General features: G+C 40.0%; 1 protein-coding gene across 2 annotated transcripts in view; it reads left to right on the top strand.

Moving 5' to 3' along the window:
• LIN28B (lin-28 homolog B) overlaps positions 1–16793 on the top strand; it is a 98678-nt gene that overhangs the window by 44182 nt on the left and 37703 nt on the right. For both annotated transcript variants that reach the window (XM_054291802.1, XM_054291798.1), the window contains one exon: positions 13683–13867. In XM_054291802.1, the coding sequence (XP_054147777.1) occupies positions 13683–13867 (185 nt within the window). The remainder of the gene's footprint in view (positions 1–13682; positions 13868–16793) is intronic.

Here is a 16793-nt window from a genome sequence, read left to right as displayed (position 1 = left end):
TTTTTTGCAAGAGTTCTACCACAGATTATTTTCTTAGACTGTGCCTGTCTAATTAAAACTACTTCTTGTGTTATCCAAAATTGCTGAAACATTTTTCCAGAGGAGATTGTAGCATCACATTGACACCTTTGTTGGCTTTGGTTAGTGAAAAATTCTTATTTGCTCATCTGTTTATGCCTTTTGTCCTTTATGTGTTCTATGAGAGCAAATGAGACCCTCTGTTGTTCCTGTTCCCATCTGGCCAAGGCAGGCAGGTCTGCTCACTAACTCATCCCTGTGCTCTCCCCATGGCTCTCAGGCCTCCTCTTGCACATCAGGAGGGGGAATTGCTGTCAGAATCTGCATTTCCTCCCTCCTGTTGCCTGCATGGAGCCTGGATGAACCAACACCTGTTAGACCCTGAACATCCCCTTCTTACCTGCAGCAGCTTTGAGTCCCCACCTGAAGGTGGAGATGGCTTTTGGCTGAGTGTGCAAAATCTGACTTGGGTTAAAAACTGTGTTTTACCAGCAGTCCACACCTGGTGGAAATACAGCACAGATATTTCACATTACAGTTTCACCTCCCATCTTTTACCAAAGCTTGAGTCATTCCCACACAGAGATGACTGTTCCTGATTTACTTCCCTGCACCTTCACAGCTGTTTATAGCTGTATCTGAGTCAAAGACTGCACAAATGGGGGTTGGCCCATGCTCAGGTGAATCTGCTGATAATCATTAGAGTTTATTTAATGAGTGCTTGAGCACTTGGTCAGAAGTCTTCCCTCTCCTGTAGCTTTCTTTCTGATCCTGCTCTCTTCCTCTCCCAATGGGAGCTGTTTCTGCAAGAACTGCTGGGCACATGCATCTGGTGTAGGTACTGCCTGGATTTAAAAAAGCCTTTGTAGTTAAATACTGCAACATTGCTGTTCTGCCATAGTGTAGTGTGGACAAGAGACATCTGCAGAGCTCAAGTTACTGACAAGTTTTCTGCCAGCAAGAACTTCCTAGCTAGCCTTTATTATACTTTGCAATGGATACTTTGTGTGGCCTGCTGTTTAATTTGGCTGCTGCTTGATTGATCAATTTGATGAACTAGGTTACGGTGTTGCCTTTAAATGACATGTGTGTTTTCACATGCTCACACACATGTATGTGAATGTGATAAGGGAGTGCTGAGTTTGTGCAGTCAAGGAGGAGCACATAGATGATGCTGAAGCTGAAGTCACACACCTAACAAGTCTATCCTTTTTTACTTCTCTCACTTTAATTTGTACTCACTTGATTTTTATGATCACCTATTACCTGCCCCCTTCCATTCCATAATGTGTTGTGCTTTCAGCTACAAATGGCTGCATCTTACATAGCAGCCAGAAAATAAATCTTGTATGCCACTGAAAAGAGTCTAGAAAAAAAATAATGCTCAGAATTTTTTGTTTCCCACAACTCAGCTGGGTTTCTTGTATTATAGTTACTATATGATTATAGCTCTGATTTTAGTCTTTGGAGCTTTTCCTTTCTAACAGTCCAATAAAAATGAAGCCTGGGATTTGTTTACTTCTGGCATTAAAAGCAAACAGCATGGGGAGCAGGCCACTTTTATTGGACCTGTAAAGGAGTAATACAGATGGTAGAGATTTCAGGCTGCATTTTGTTTATTATGGATTTCAGGGTTTTGGGGGTCCTGAGCTGTTGGTGTGGGTAGGGAAGGGGAGGGGTGGAAGATTTCACTGGTGTTATGGCTGTCTGTGAGAGCAGACCATTACACCAATGCAGCAAAAAGACTGAATGGAAACATAAATATGTTGTAGTGAAAAAAAATGCAATTTTATATAGTTCTGGGTTTTTGTTTCTCCAATATGAAGTGTAATGTTATGAGGAAGAAAGTCTTCAGCCAGAACTGGGAGGAAGAGTATAAGAGTGTAATTATGACTGATTGAATCTTATTACAGATGGGTGCAATAGAAATAAATTTCTTGGAAATTAAGAAAATACTGCAAAGCCTGGTCTTGTGATCCCTTGGGCTGGAAGGGGTATCTGGAAGAGAATGTATTCAATCATTGTTTGTGCTCCCTTTGTCAGGGAGGATCTGTGCCCCTGACAGGCAGGGAAACCTGAGTGTGCCACACATGTCACCAGTGCCCCGTGAAACATCAGGCCTCTAGGATTGAAAGAAGGGCAGATACTGGAAGGATGTGTCTAGGAGAGGCACATAAACCATTAATGTGTGTTTGGAAGGATTTCTCCTATGGATTGTTTGCCTTGCAGCTGCACCAGAACTCGTCATTGCCTGGGTTTCATGTGAGATGTGTCTGGCGTGTGTGAGGTGCAATCAGCCCACAAGGCAAACACCTTCAGAATCAGCAGGGTGACACTCCTGGCTCTGCTCTCCTCCACCAGTGTGGGTGGGAGCTGTGTCAGCACACTGCCAGAAGAAGGATTTGTCCTTAAGGAACCCCTTTGTGTCCTCCTGCTGCAGCTGGTCTTACCCTCTTTCAGGAGGCCTCAGAAAACATTTACATTCTTTGCCAGAGCATGCTAAAACTGGGACATAAAAATGACAGATTTGATAATGGAGTCTCAAATAATATTTAAGTAGTGTTGTATCCTCTGCAGTCTGAGCTGAAGCCAACATTATTGTCATTTGATTGGTGCAGTTGCATGCATGATATTGCACTTTCACAATTACTTCCTACCTAAATAAACATAATCATAACCATAGGAATAAAACAGTATTTTAAAAGTAAAGTTTTTCAAGCATTTCTTAGTACCTCCACAATGCCTATGCTAACATTAAACAGTTTATAATTTATAATTAAAATCCTTCGCCCTCTTCCATAAAAATCACTTAAATCTGCCTTCCATTTACTTGAGAAGGGTTTTGCCTCAAATGTTTTCTCATTTTTATCGCTGTAAATTCAGAGGTGTTTAATTGAGACACAGGTTGTGTCTTTTTTAACAGAATAGAGATTTGATAACAGAAGTAGCTCCAAACCAACAATTTCTGTCAGTTTTTGAAATGCAGCTTTTTAGGGAACTAGTTCACAGTAAAGTTAAAAAATAGGTATTCACCAAAATACTAACTTAAAAGTGCCGCTGAGTTCAAGTTACTTTTTGAATCCTCAATGCTATCTCCTCCCACCACTGTGAATTTCTAAAGTTTAATTTGAAGTCAGCCACTCATTTCCTGTTACATCCAATGAGACTTTTATTACTAGTTTCACTGCTATCTGGTACCTTGATTATCATGTATTTAGATCATCTGCCACTCCCTTCCCTCCAAAAGAAAAAGTGATTAATGTTTGAAGTGTAAAATAGCCTTGTGCTCATTCTTCATCCAAACCAAATGGGTTCTTTTGTTCAAATATCTGAATACCTAATAGATACTTGTACTTCTGATAAAATTGTATCAAATGAAAATATAGCTGCCTATAAGTTGGTAGAACTGATGTCATGCTAGATTATCTCGTTTTAACAAAAAAAAATTAAAAGTTGAGTAAATGTGTATAACTGCTGTACAAGAATAGCTAAGGAAGCCATAATTAAAGAACCTTGAATTGTTAATAAAGTATAAATGTTGCTGTTAATTTTTCTGTTATTGTAAAGGAAAAAGGGCTTTTATTTACAGTACAGATAATGTTGTGGAAAGAAGTAATCATCCCCAATGAAAATATCAGCCTATTTATTGCTTGTTTTATAGGCAACATTTGAACCCCACCAATTTTGTTAGATAATCTTGTTTTATTCTTGTGTGCGTGGTAACTTTGATTTTAGTAAACAAATATTCTAACCAGTATTTTATTTTTGTGTTTTGCTTGTATATTGACATTTTAAGTAAATGGAATTAAAAAATAGATGGCAAATACAGGTTCTGACCTCCAAATGGTTTAGCAGCATTGATGCATTGCCTGTGGATGGCTTCTTTTGTCATTTGTGTAGGACCTTGCAGAGTGCAACATGGGTCCTTGGTGGGAAACAAGGACACCTGTACCATAAAAGTGAAAACTGTGTTTGCCCAAAAGCTGGTGAATAGTTCAAGAGAGGTGTCTGTTTACAAGAAAATGGATTTTTATCTTGGAATTGCTTAGGGCATGGTTACTCTCAGTTGGGTGAAGTACCAAGCATGTTCATTTACTCCCTGGCTCAGAGGAGCTCTCAAGCAGACAGCGTTTTTCTCTGAAGAATTAGAAGAGGTCATTGAAGCATGGAGGAGCTTTGCACTAAAGCAGCTGATGGCAGTTTTCAGAAAACATTCTCTGCAGCATGATCTCGGGTTTCTGAGGTGAAGTGGCAGTCAGGATGCTGTGCTGGGCTCCTGTTCTCAGCGCCTGGAGAGGGTGGAAGTGATGTGAGGACAGTTTTCCAGACTCCAGCCCAGAGGTAACTGGGGAGGAAGAGAAAGAAGGAGGTAGGGGCAGGGGTGGACTGCCAGCATGACCCCAGTCAGGACTGGCCTGTAAACCTTCATTCTGCTCAGTATTTGAGTGGGAAGAGGGCTCAGTTGGCTTGTCTGGGGCTTTGAGAACCTGGAGATGCTGTAACTGTCCACCACTTCTTTTTCACAGCTTGGCTTTGGCTTCAGGCCTCAGCCAGACCCCTGCCCTAGCCCATTCCCTGTAAGGTACCAGCCCTGGATTTTTGGCATTACCCAGCCCTTCCACCACCCTGTCCCTGGCCTGTTGAGAAACTCCAGTTGCTGCATTCCTTCAGGATACAACAACCATCCACTCTCTTACCTCCCTCCTTAGCACACCAGAGCCCTACCTCAATTTACTGCTCACAAGGAAAATTCTTTTTTGTCCTTATTATTACAGGTTATTCGCCAGTGTCTACAAACATAACCCTGCCACGCTCACCGTAATCTTCTGTTTCCCTTTTGGGCTGCAGAATTGTTGGTGGCTACCTGTTATAGAATGCTTCAGGAAGAAGGAGGCAGGTCAGGATAACTGGGATGTGTTTTGCCATGAGAATAGGGGGAGATGGAGGTTTTGCCATGAGAACAGGAGGTTCAGGACTCCATGTGTATGCTGATTTGCTGATTCATTTGTTTGAAATGCAGGGGGTTTTTAGTGCCAGCCTGTGGCTTCTGTAGCTGCCCACAGTGTTAGCCATTCTTCTGTTTACTAGTGAAGTGTGAACCACCAAATTTTCTCATGTGAGGGGTTACAAAAAGGTGGATGAACTGCTTTCTCAGAATTTTCCTGGTACCATTCTGCAGCTGGTATACAATTTAAAAGTTAAGAACAGCTTCCTCAGAGATGGATGTTAAGGGTCTATAGTAAGAAAACATCACTCTCAGGCCACTTTTGTGCAGAGCAAGGGAAAGGTGCATGTGCAGAGAGACATCCTGCTACATCTGAATTAGCAGATCACAATGTGAGCCTAATTTATTTTTAATTATATGCAGTGTCTTGGGATGGTGGGAGGTGGTGAGGGAGGTGGATAAGAAACCTTTATATAGCTTAAACATCTCTTGACACAGGGGTTGTCATTCTTGTGCATGGGGGTGTATGGAGGAGCACAGAAATTAAGGTCACAGACATCGTAGGGCAGGCATGGAAAATAGAGGTGCTGCAGCTGTTTCTGGAAACATGGTTTATGACACCAGAAAGGTGTAGTACATCTGCAGGAAACTGTGGTTTAGGTGACATAACTCTACCATTCACTCTCTGCTTTCTACCAGAGTACATTTTCAGTACTTGAAAAATGCAGCAGACTCTGACTTGTGCGTTATGCCTTCCTGTGCTTTTGATTTCCACCTCTGTGGAATGAAGTGCACTGAAGTTGGCTAACTTTTAGATCTGCTAGAAGAGAACTGTGTTTCAGTGTATTCAGCATGGTTTTTAAAATGAGTCAAGCATAGCCATGCTGTGTTCTGTCCTCACTATAAAACTTACAGGAGAGATACCTGACAGGAGACATCTTGCCCAAATCCATCTTGCAGGTTTCACTGTATTTGTATCCATTCTGGAAAAAATTAGAGGAGTGGACTTGGTAGTATTTATGGATTTTCTGGTGTCCCACTCTGTTTTTTCTTCTTTCCTTTTTTTTCTTCCTCCCAGAAGAGAAAGAGAAAATGTCTAGGATTCTGTATGATACTTCCTTTCTTCATGTAATAGACGAGCTGCAGGGGTGGCTTGTTTTGACCTCTGCCTTGGAAGTTTGTGTTCTTTAACAGAGAGGAGGTTTGAAAAATACTATGCCTAGGTGGACACTACAAAAGTATGCAGCTCATTATTTTTTCAGTTTATTGCACATTGTCAGGGGAAGGGGTACACCAAAGAGTCTGATGATGGTGTTCTTCCCTCTTGGGAAGTTTGGAAGCATCACTAAAATGGATTGAATATCAGGATGCCTTGGACAGTCTGGTCAGCTGGACATCAGGGCCTCATATCCTGGAAGAATAAAAATTGGGGGGTGGGGAAGAAAGAGCCTCATCCTAATGAAAATAGAAAGAGGATAATCTGCCCTGTTTATTGATTGCATAAGAGGTCATGTTTGTTTGTTCCTAATCTTTGTAGAAAAGAGCCTTCGGGTTTCTGCAAAACTGCATTACAGCAGATGAGTATTTGGGACAGAGAAAGAGGTGGTTTCAGTTGCATGGGGTGGCTGCACTTGCCTGAGGGTGGAATGGCTCAGTGGTGAGTGAAGGAAGGAAAGGGCCCCCACCCTGGGGTGTCTGTGGGGCTCCCAAAAGCAGCACAGCCAGCTGGGAGCAAGGGAACGCTTGTGGGGAGGGAGCTTGGAGGTATTTGACCATTGGGAGCCCATCAAGAGGAGAAGATGCTTCTCAGTGGGGGAACTTCTGAGGGTCTGGGATTAACAGTGTGAGATTAAACTATCTGAGATGAATAGTGTGGTTTCAGGAGATCACTGAAGCGATGTACGTGTTGGCAAGGTGCTGCACAGGACAGCCTTACCTGCCATGGCTGCACAGTCACAAGGCTTCTTTTGAGGGGTGCTGGTGGGTTTTTGACTGCATAGAACTGATTCAGGGAGCAGAAACAAAGCAGAAACCTGGCGCTGCCAAGGAGAGCTAAACGGTTTTCTTCCTGAGCCAACGTGAGGCTTTGGTGGGAAAAGAGGAACTTCCCTTTTGAAACTGACTGAAGTGAGTCAATTCTCTCGTGTGCCTACTGTGACTGATGAGAAACTACTTAAACTAAGAAATAAGAGAAGAGACTGGTTTGATTTTCATGCCTGGTATTAAAGCACAGAACAATGAAAATTGGGTAAATGAGAATTGCATATGCAGTAACATACATGGTCCATGAAAAGGAGAAAAGGGTGAAAATTACTAGCAGAACACTAGTTGTGTATGTGCTACACTAACAAAAGATACACTTACTATAGCAGGAAAAGAGGGTTAGGTTGAGGAGGAAAAGCAAAAGATACGTTTGATATCCAGGCTCTTTTTAATAGTATACAAAGTTAGGGCAGACACTGCTGGATAAGTAACCAGATACAGAGACAGAGAGAACAGGCCAAATTGAATTCATGGCCTGAACACAAATACTTAAAATTATGCAGAAAATTGATGTGGTGTCGTCAGTGAAGTTGACACCTTGGAAACAAAGAGTAGCATGGACACAGTAGAATCTATTTGGCCAAAATCACTTTGTGAAGGAATTATGAGAGACTTGTTGTGGGTCTCTAGCTTAGATTTATATACAGACAACATGTCTAATACTATGATGTAATAATGTTTTTTTCTGTACACAACCATCAATAGCTTTCTTACCAAAAGACTAATTCAGAGTAGAAGTTGTGTTATTTTGGGCTTGAAAGGAATTGCTGACCCTACAGAATACATGCTTGTTTAAAAAATGAAGGTATAATATTAACTGTGTTTACTTGGTGTAAATTAAATGAGATGACAGAAAGTTGTAATTTTTTGAAGATATATGCATTAAATTTAAGAGAACGGTTTAGTAAACATAGGTGAGCTGAAGTACTGGAGGCTTAAATAAAGAAAAGGTTCAACTGGAATCACAAGTAAAGGAAAAGGAGAATTGTGGCAAATTACGTAATCATTCTAGCACAGACCCTTTTCTTGGGAGAGATATTGGGTTGAGAAAAGATAATGCAGAAAAGGAACAGATTATCAAAAGAAATCACTTATTGGAAGTGACGAAACAAGAACTGTAAGTATTGAGTGGAGTTAGAATTCATTTACTCTTCTTAAAAGTTAAAGCAGTAGTAGAAGTTTCTTAAAAATATAAATTGGGAAAGAAAAAACCCTTCTGTTGTATAGGGAAGGTGGTTTTGCATTAGACAGAGCCTTTTGTTCAAAAGTTAAATAAATACCTTTGCACATTTCTCAGTAAGAAAAATAACAGTGTGGGGACAGCGACAGGATGATGAATGGAAACAAGGTTATGAACATGACTACGGTCATGGTGGAAATTCAAGACAGAAACAAATTCCAAGTAAATAAAGGTGTGAAATTGCAGTGTACCAGCTGCATGTGGTTACTGCCTACATACCAGCTCTTTCCCTACTGTAAAGTTACTTGCAGTAGCTCACCCTTTCTCATAAATGTTTTATACATGTACATGGCTCTTCCTTGTCTTAGAGCCAAAGTGCAAATCTTTGAGAAATAGTGTTTTGTAGCTTTTTGAAAGTTACTTTGTGTTACGTTAAGCTTTAAAAAAACCCCCTGTGATGCTGTAGAGTGTGCTTTTTTACATAAAATATTAAGGAGTACATTCTCATCTCAAAAAGTTGCTGTTTCCACTGTGTGTGCCCCAGAGCTCATTGAACTTCTCTGTGAATAGATTTAGCTCACTGGAAAAACAAAAATCTATCTCTGTTTCCTCTTCCTCTTATCCTCCCCCCTTCTTTTTAAACTGAGTTTGTTTCCTGTCAGATTAGCGAGTTAAATTGGTTTATGGGGAGGACCAAAAGAAGTGCCAGATTTGGTGCAAGATAAGCCCCTAGGAGCAGGAACAAGCCCTTGAGGGTCAGCAGGAGCAGTGTTGAGGTGTTTTGCAAGCTCCCAGTCTTCAAATCCTGTGTTAGTGCAGCAGAGCTGCACGTTGCCCTTGGAGGGGCTGTTCAGTTAGTGATTTTTTTGTTGGCTTTAGCATTCTGCCTGCAAAAATGCATGGTTTTCACAAACCTCCTAGAACGAACTTTTGGTCAACAGCAGAAGTCCTTGTAGCAGGACTTGTGTCATGGACCTGATACTATTCTGCATGGGTTTTGGTCTAATGCAAGGAAGGGCACAAGTATGCATCCAGTGTAAATTGTTTTATTTCTGGGTCCTCTCACTGTGTGCCCTTGCTTTACTCAAAGGCTGACGGCTCTTGATGGAATTGTACGAGGTTGTTTTAGAGAGATTTTCTTACAGTCTTTATTGTAGCTGGGCTTTAGAATATGCTTTCCTTCATGTCTGGATTTAATTGTAGATAATTTTGGAGGAAAAACAGTTTTCTTACTTTGGGAAACTCAGCATACTGGTGGCGTCTGGTCATTGTACTAAGCAATCAATCAATCATTAGATAAAAAGGGTCAGAAATGAGAGATACAGAAAATAAACGAGGTAAGCAGAATGCCACCAAATAACTTTTCCCCCTCATCCCTCTAAAGGGTTTAATGTCTGCAAAAGCTGTTGTTCACAGCCCTGACTAGAAATGGCAAAGTTGTGATGAGGCACTTACTCCCCACACTTATTAAAAGTAATGCACACATATCTGAGGCAATCAGGGCTCCTGTAATGATCCTTAATTCCAAACTTCCTTTCTTTTGTAGAGCCTGGTGAAAGCTGTAAGAACTGCCTGACACTGCCCAGGAATTAGTGCATTTCTTTGGGGACCATTTTACTAATAAAATTTATACTTGTTAAGTTTTCATTTTTGTTTTGTAGTAGGAAATGCTTCCATGAACTTGTGATCATGGGGTTTTCTATTTATATTTGTTGTTACCAATACTACTACAAAATTGCCAGCATTTTGGACCAAGCCATTGCTTGTAACAGAGAGGTGTGAGATTTTACATTAGGATATCTATTATAAAAAAAACAACAAAAAAAACCCCAACAAATCACCATAAATGGTCCTGTCAAATTTTAAAAAGAGAAAAAAAAAGCTCCAGTCTGAAACCACTGTATTGACTGCTGGTAAAAATAACAATAAAGTCTCTGACAGCTGAAAGAGAGAAAGGAGGAAAAGCATGTTGCTTTTAAGTTTTCTCTTTGTTTGTTGGCGGTGTGCCCATACATCCCATTCAGGGCTCTAGAAATGGTTCACTGACTTGAAACTCTGGCTGCTTTTAATTGTGTCAGTTTTATTTGTTTAAGTAATGTGAGGAAAATACTGAGCTAGGTCTCTCAACATTAAATGATCAACTTTACAGACATTTTTTGTCCAACTCTTTAAACAAGTTAAGAGGGATTCAGGTTTTAGATTGGTTTTGCTGGTTTCCAAATGCCATTTTTTCACAATGGCTTTGAATTGTTTGTTACTGCGCCCTCAGAGAATCTCACCATGAGCTATACATTTGCACAGAAAGTCAGACAGCACCAAATCCATCTCTAACATTGAAAAGCTGTTGAGATCTATTCAAGGAGAGAACTGTGCAAGTCATTTGAAGTGGGGCTTTTTCAACATTTTTGTTAAAAGTGCTCGAAAAAAACACATGCAAAAAATGTACACCTGCATAACGTGATTCATGAAAGCATGATTGTTGCTTTACTTATGCTTTTAAATGTTTAAAAATCTCTTGTAAATAGAGTGCTTTGTTTAGAAATCAAGGTCTGTTGTTAACAGTGAAATGAGAAAAATGAAAACATTCTAGAATACTAATAATGCCCTGCTTTAGGTTGCATTTGAAGCAAGTATTTATTTTGAGGTAAAGTAGAAGACAATGTTATATGTATCAGATGTTAACCTTTTGGCATTTTTTAATAATGATGGAAGTCAGGAAGAAAATGCATAACTCTTACTGAGACTTAACTGTATCTTCATTAGGTTGTAATTAAACAAGTAGAGAAGCATCCATGCTGTGTTGAGTACTGCAGGAAAATAAGGGCTTATTCCTCTGAGGTTCCCTTGTGATCAGCACCCATCTGTGTTGTACTGATTGGTTTTGGAACATTCAGCTGTGTGCTTATTTTAGGACAGAATACACATTGTTCAGTTCTTTCCTTTCACCAAGATGTCCCTGGTGGCCACTGAAGGCTGAAGAGTTGTGGACAGACCTAGAGATGGACTCACACCACAGGCAGTGTCATTTGTTTCAGTTGAGGAGTGGTGGTGTCTTCTTTTGGCACATCCTGAACTTAGATGTTCTTCATTGTGGCAAGGATCCCCTTATTGCTACACAGGCATTTCAAAGTGGAGAGCTTGCTTGAAATAATGCTGCCCTCCTGGGTGGTTTGTTTAATTGGTTTGTGTACAATTATTGTCCTCCAGTTGCATTAGTAAGAACATTTGCCTGTTTATTTTTTCATGCCTTAAATTTTAACATTTCAAAAAAGCCAAGGTAATGATTCAGGGAACAGATATTATATATTTCTTCTTTCATGTGTTCCACAGCCTTTCCATGTTATTTCCCCCACATTTAAATAGTGCTCAACCTCCAGCCTATAAAATCAGCGATTTGTCTCGTGTTTCACACTGTTACATTTGTGTTTGAGAGCCAAGCCTACTAGAACTGCACAACTGGATGAACAAAACCATCCTTTTTCCTAATGAGTGAAGCTGTGTTCTTGGTTACTTTTGGCTACTGGACAAATTATAAGCACCTGAGCCATTCAGTCAGACCAGCAGCAGTAGTGCCTTGTGCTGATGCACTGAGAACTTGGGGTTTGAGGAAGCTGAGGCATATGTGCTTTTACATGATTTCATTAAAATACATATTCCAAATTATTTTATAATTTGTAATTTAATCTATTAGTGCTGTGAAAAATAGACTTTTCAGTGGCACCCCTCTTCAGAAAAACGGGGAGAAGTTAAGTGACACAGATGGCCCAAGGTAGCTCTGCTGCAGAACCAGGAACTGTAATCCTGTTTTCAGGCTCACCAGCACTGGGTTAATAAATCAGAACCAAAAGAAAGCCTGGGTTGGAAGGCTCCTCTTGATTTGAACATCTGGTTGAGCATCTTGCTGAAAGCAGGGCCTTGGATTGGGTCATTCAGTGCCCTGGTAAGACAAATCTTGAATATTTCCAGCAAAGGGAGCTATTACTTTGGGCTTCTCTGTTTAATTCTTTTTATAGTGAGCAATTTCTCCTTATGTCTGAAACTAGTTTGGTCTGTAGCAGCTCAAGGGGAGCTGCTCTTGCTCTTGGTCCTGTTCTCTGTGCATCCCTGTGGAGAAACCAGCTCCCTCTCTGTGTGGAAACAGTGACCTGTGTCAGTTCCTGTGCTCTGCTAGAACAGTGTCTGGTGCTGCAGAGCTCCCATCTGGGGGCACAGGGAGCCCAGGTCAGGATTGCCAGCTGATTTCTACATGTTCCTAGCTGCACTTGGCAAATAACAGATGCAGGTTTTGTGTCACTTGGCTTTTTTTGACATGGCTGACTTGGGGTGGCACCTGCAGTGGAGATTTCCTTCTGGACTCCATGGTTCAGCCAAGTGAATGTTAGAGAGAATGGATTAAGAATCAGTCAGGATACATTTTTTTCTCTTTCCTTTGAGGAATTCATGAGCAAAGGAAGAAAATATGTGTTATAACTCTCCTGAAAGGCCCCCAAATGTGTGTAAATTGGGGTATTTTGTAATATTCTCTGTGAATCCAACTGCTTTCATTCATGTACTGTGTAATTTCTAAAATAAAAGTGTATTGCAACCACTTTATCTCCACCACCCCTAAAAGCCTCCTTGTCATTTAACTCAATTATCATTTTATTTAAGAGTTTGAGTAATCAGATTTGTCCTGGAATGCTTACTTACTATGGTCCATAATTTGTTTGGAATCATGATGAAAATTTTCATTGTTCGGAATCATGATGAAAATTTTCATTGTATCAGAATCAGTGATAAGCTCCTGTTGACTTCAGCTTGTCCAAGATTTTTCTACTGCAGTGTATTATTAAAATATTTATCAGTATTTATTTCACTTGCCCTGATGATAAAAATTTCCTTTTCTGTGAATGAAAATATAAACCCGTACATAAATCATGCTAGGTAGGTAAGATTTTTTGGTGTAGTCAACAGAAATTCAACAGCTCACTTGGGATATTTGAATTGCCTATGTCAGCAGACTTTGTTCAGAGTGCCTTCCTCGTGCCTCTCATGCTTGCTGTGTCTTTGATTCATTTTCAGAGCAGCAGACCCATGTCTCAGATATAAAGAATGCAAATTATTAAAACTTTAATCAGAAATTAATTTGCTCTGAAGTGAGCACTTGCTCTCTTTCCAGACCATTTCACTTCCTGAGACCACTTAAGAGTTTTTAAGGGTTTCAAGAATACAGCATTTTTTCTGCTTCATCTATAGCATTCATCACAGAAAAGGAAAATGTTATTTCAGTTTTGCTGATACTGAAAATAGGTTATTTTCACTTGTTTAGTGTTGAATGGGGTTTTCAGTGTATCCAGGACTATAATTTGTAATATCTGCTACAGCTCATGCAGAGGAAGCTGTTACTCAACTTGTGTGTGTTGTAGGATGGTACACGGGGTAATTTGTCCTGTTGATTATAAATGTAAATACTGTTTTTAAGGCAATGGTAACCAACGGTGTTTTTCCTATTTACAGAGCAAGCTTTACATGGAAGGATTTAGAAGCCTAAAAGAAGGAGAACCTGTGGAATTTACTTTTAAGAAATCTTCCAAAGGCCTTGAATCAATACGGGTAACAGGCCCTGGTGGGAGCCCCTGTTTAGGAAGTGAAAGACGACCCAAAGGGAAGACAGTACAAAAAAGAAAACCAAAGGGAGATAGGTAATTACCTTACTTTGTTATTCCCCCTTTTTTCCTTTTGCAAGTTTTTCTTGAAATTGTGTTTTCAGCATTTATTTGTTTGTGAAAGGAAACCCTTCTGTGTACATTTGGCTTTTACATGTAGCTTAGTAATTTTATTAAAGCTTTATCCATACAACTACATCAGTCACCCACTGAAGAGTTTTACTTGAGAAGGTTTTATTAAATTAGAGGGAGCCTGCAGAGGAATATATTATTATTTTGAAGATATTGCTCTTAGACTGGAGAGAGGTCAGTCTGAACACAGGTGAAATAATGTCATGTTTAGGTGAGAATTGTGCATGCTAAAGAGACTATCAAACTATCATTAAACTGCATCAGTAGTTTTATATGGAAAAAAATGTGGGTGCTGCAGTAAGGGTTGAGATGTATATAATTTGGTTAATTACATTTTTACTTAGTGAACAGAGAATAAGGTGTCTCAAAGGTTTTAATTCCTGGTGGTCTGAGGGGCTGTTGCAATAATGCTTTACAAATTTCAGGTTAATTTTGATTGCTGCACTTGTCTCTACACATGTGCAGCAGTTTGACTTGCACTGCACTGTTACCCTTTATTTTCTAATTCTGATGGCTTCAAGAAATTCTGAGTCCTCTCCACTACAAAGCCACCTGTACCTGGTTCACCAAGGACAGCCTTCCTGCTCAAAAGCTTATGTATTTATTTATTTGTTTAGGTGCATTCACCCGTTTTCCTCATGCTGTTCCCCAGCCCTGACCTGTAATGACTGGTGCCAAGGGGAATACATACTTTGTGAGGATCCTAGTAAGAACAGCCAAGTTCTGCCTGCAGTGTTTAATGTATGGCATGACTGAGAAGTGATGGCTCTCTTCCTTTGCACATTCTGAAGCAAAGCGTAGCTTAGGAAAGATAGAGTCACCTTGAAAGGCAATGTAGCCCAGGTTTGAGAAATTTGGGATCAGGAACCTTTACTAGCTACAGATGAACTCCACTTGTCCTCACTTCTGTTAAAAGCCCTTTTTTTTTGTCCCACCCACCCCACTTTAATTTTTTTTTTAGTTAAGGAGTGGAGACAACATGATACAGCATGATATTTGTCCCTCTTTCACCTCCTTTGTAAAAGCTAAAAGCCATAAAGAAAATTTATTGCTGCTGGAACAGATCAGAGTCCATAACCACAACAAGGACTGTGTAAGCTGGACAAAGCTTTCTTTTTGATTGCTCTCCATATCTGGCCTTATAGAGTGATATTGCATGCAATGGCTGGTTTTTTGTGGTTTGGTGGAGTTTTTTTGCGGGTGGTTTTTTTGGGGTTTTTTTGTTATTTCACCATAGGCTTTCAGTATTATTCTTATTTAAATAATTGGTTTTTTCCATGAATTCTAATTGCTAATCTGTTCAGGGTATTAGCATTACCACTGTTTTTGATGTTTCATACTTTGGCAGCAAATAAAGGCCACTGTCATGCTGGTGTGATCCTGTTTACCTATTTGTTGCACATGTATATGAAGGAAGACAATCCTTGCTTCAGAAACCTTGAAATTGAAATGGGCTGGTTGTAGGCAGTGAGGGAAGAGTACATATTGAAAGAGGCAGGGATGTGAACAATCTGTATTGTACAGTGTAGTAGATGCAGGGGGAAGCAGAACTTTCCAAATGGAGTTCATCTCAAGCACATAAAATGCTGGGGTTGTATCTTACCTTACTGCTGTTCCTCTTCAGGGATTACAAAGGGATCCTAGCTCCAATCCTGTAAATGCTTCCCTTACAAACCTCTAAAATAAAATGAGATGAATTCTGCTTTCAATCATGTTTTTTCATAGCTGAAGCATAGAAAAAGTTGAACAGATATACCCTGGAAAACAGTGTGGGGGGCTGATCTATGAGACAGTGTACTCTCTAATGTTCGCTTGCCTTTTAAAAAAGGGAGAATTTAAAATTAATTTGAATTAATTTGAATGTGAAAATGTGGGCAAAAACATCTACCCACTTCTGTCTCAGAATTCTTACACTTAAGTCATAAGACACCCAAAAAGGCTGAAATTTGAAATGTTTGAAGTAGCATTGACATTATCACTCAGTGAAAAGCAGTGTCTTTGCTTGAAGGAAAATTAGTTTTGAATGCCTAGACAATTAAAAAGGTGCACCTCCAACATGTCTAGTGAAAAGTTTCTTGAAGATTTTACAAGATTGTTCTCTTGTACTGAGAACTGCCTCCATTTATGAAAGCTAATTCCAACTTCTTGTGTTCATCTCTTTTTATGTTACCAGTGTAAGAGTGTGAGGGCCCAGCCTCAGTGCATCTTTTTGTCTGGATCCCATTTGATGGATTCTGTTACTCTAATTACTGAGAGGAGTTAGAGATAGCAAAGGTGGGGGGAGAAAAACCAGAAAAGCAGCAATATGTACAGACAGGGAGGGAAAAAAAGTCCTGACAGTGAGGTTACCAACATTGGTGGATTTTGTGAGGCTTCCATGGTAGACTCAGGGTCCCTGTAATTTGCAGTATTGTTGCTGTGGGGACCTTGCTGTGATGATATTTGTGAGGATTTGCACTGTAACCAGGTGCAGCTCGCTTTGTAGGAGCTCTTAACACATTCCATCCACAGTGTGTTTTGCTCGGCTCTGGCAGTGAGCTGGCACTAAAGTGTGCTGTGCTGCTCTCTAGGAATGACCACGGGGATCTGATGCAGAAAAGATGAAGCACTCTGAAATCACACTTAATCAAGTACTTAGTAATTTGTTGACACATCTATGGTTTAGAGTAGAACAAATGAAATGAGAACCTAACCCAGCAGAGTAAAGTTGAGAGGAAAAAGGAAAAAAAGAATAAGGAAAAAATTACACTACTTTCTTTTTTTTTCCCTTTTTTTTTTTTTTGACAAGCACTCCCAGTGTTTCTATGTCCCCTAAAATAAACCAGGTAAA

The sequence above is a fragment of the Melozone crissalis genome, unplaced genomic scaffold (genome assembly GCF_028551555.1).
Source record: "Melozone crissalis strain CALT ecotype California unplaced genomic scaffold, PUWL_Pcris_2 ptg000106l_1, whole genome shotgun sequence".
Lineage (NCBI taxonomy): Eukaryota > Metazoa > Chordata > Aves > Passeriformes > Passerellidae > Melozone > Melozone crissalis.
This window is presented reverse-complemented; position numbering and strand designations above follow the sequence as displayed.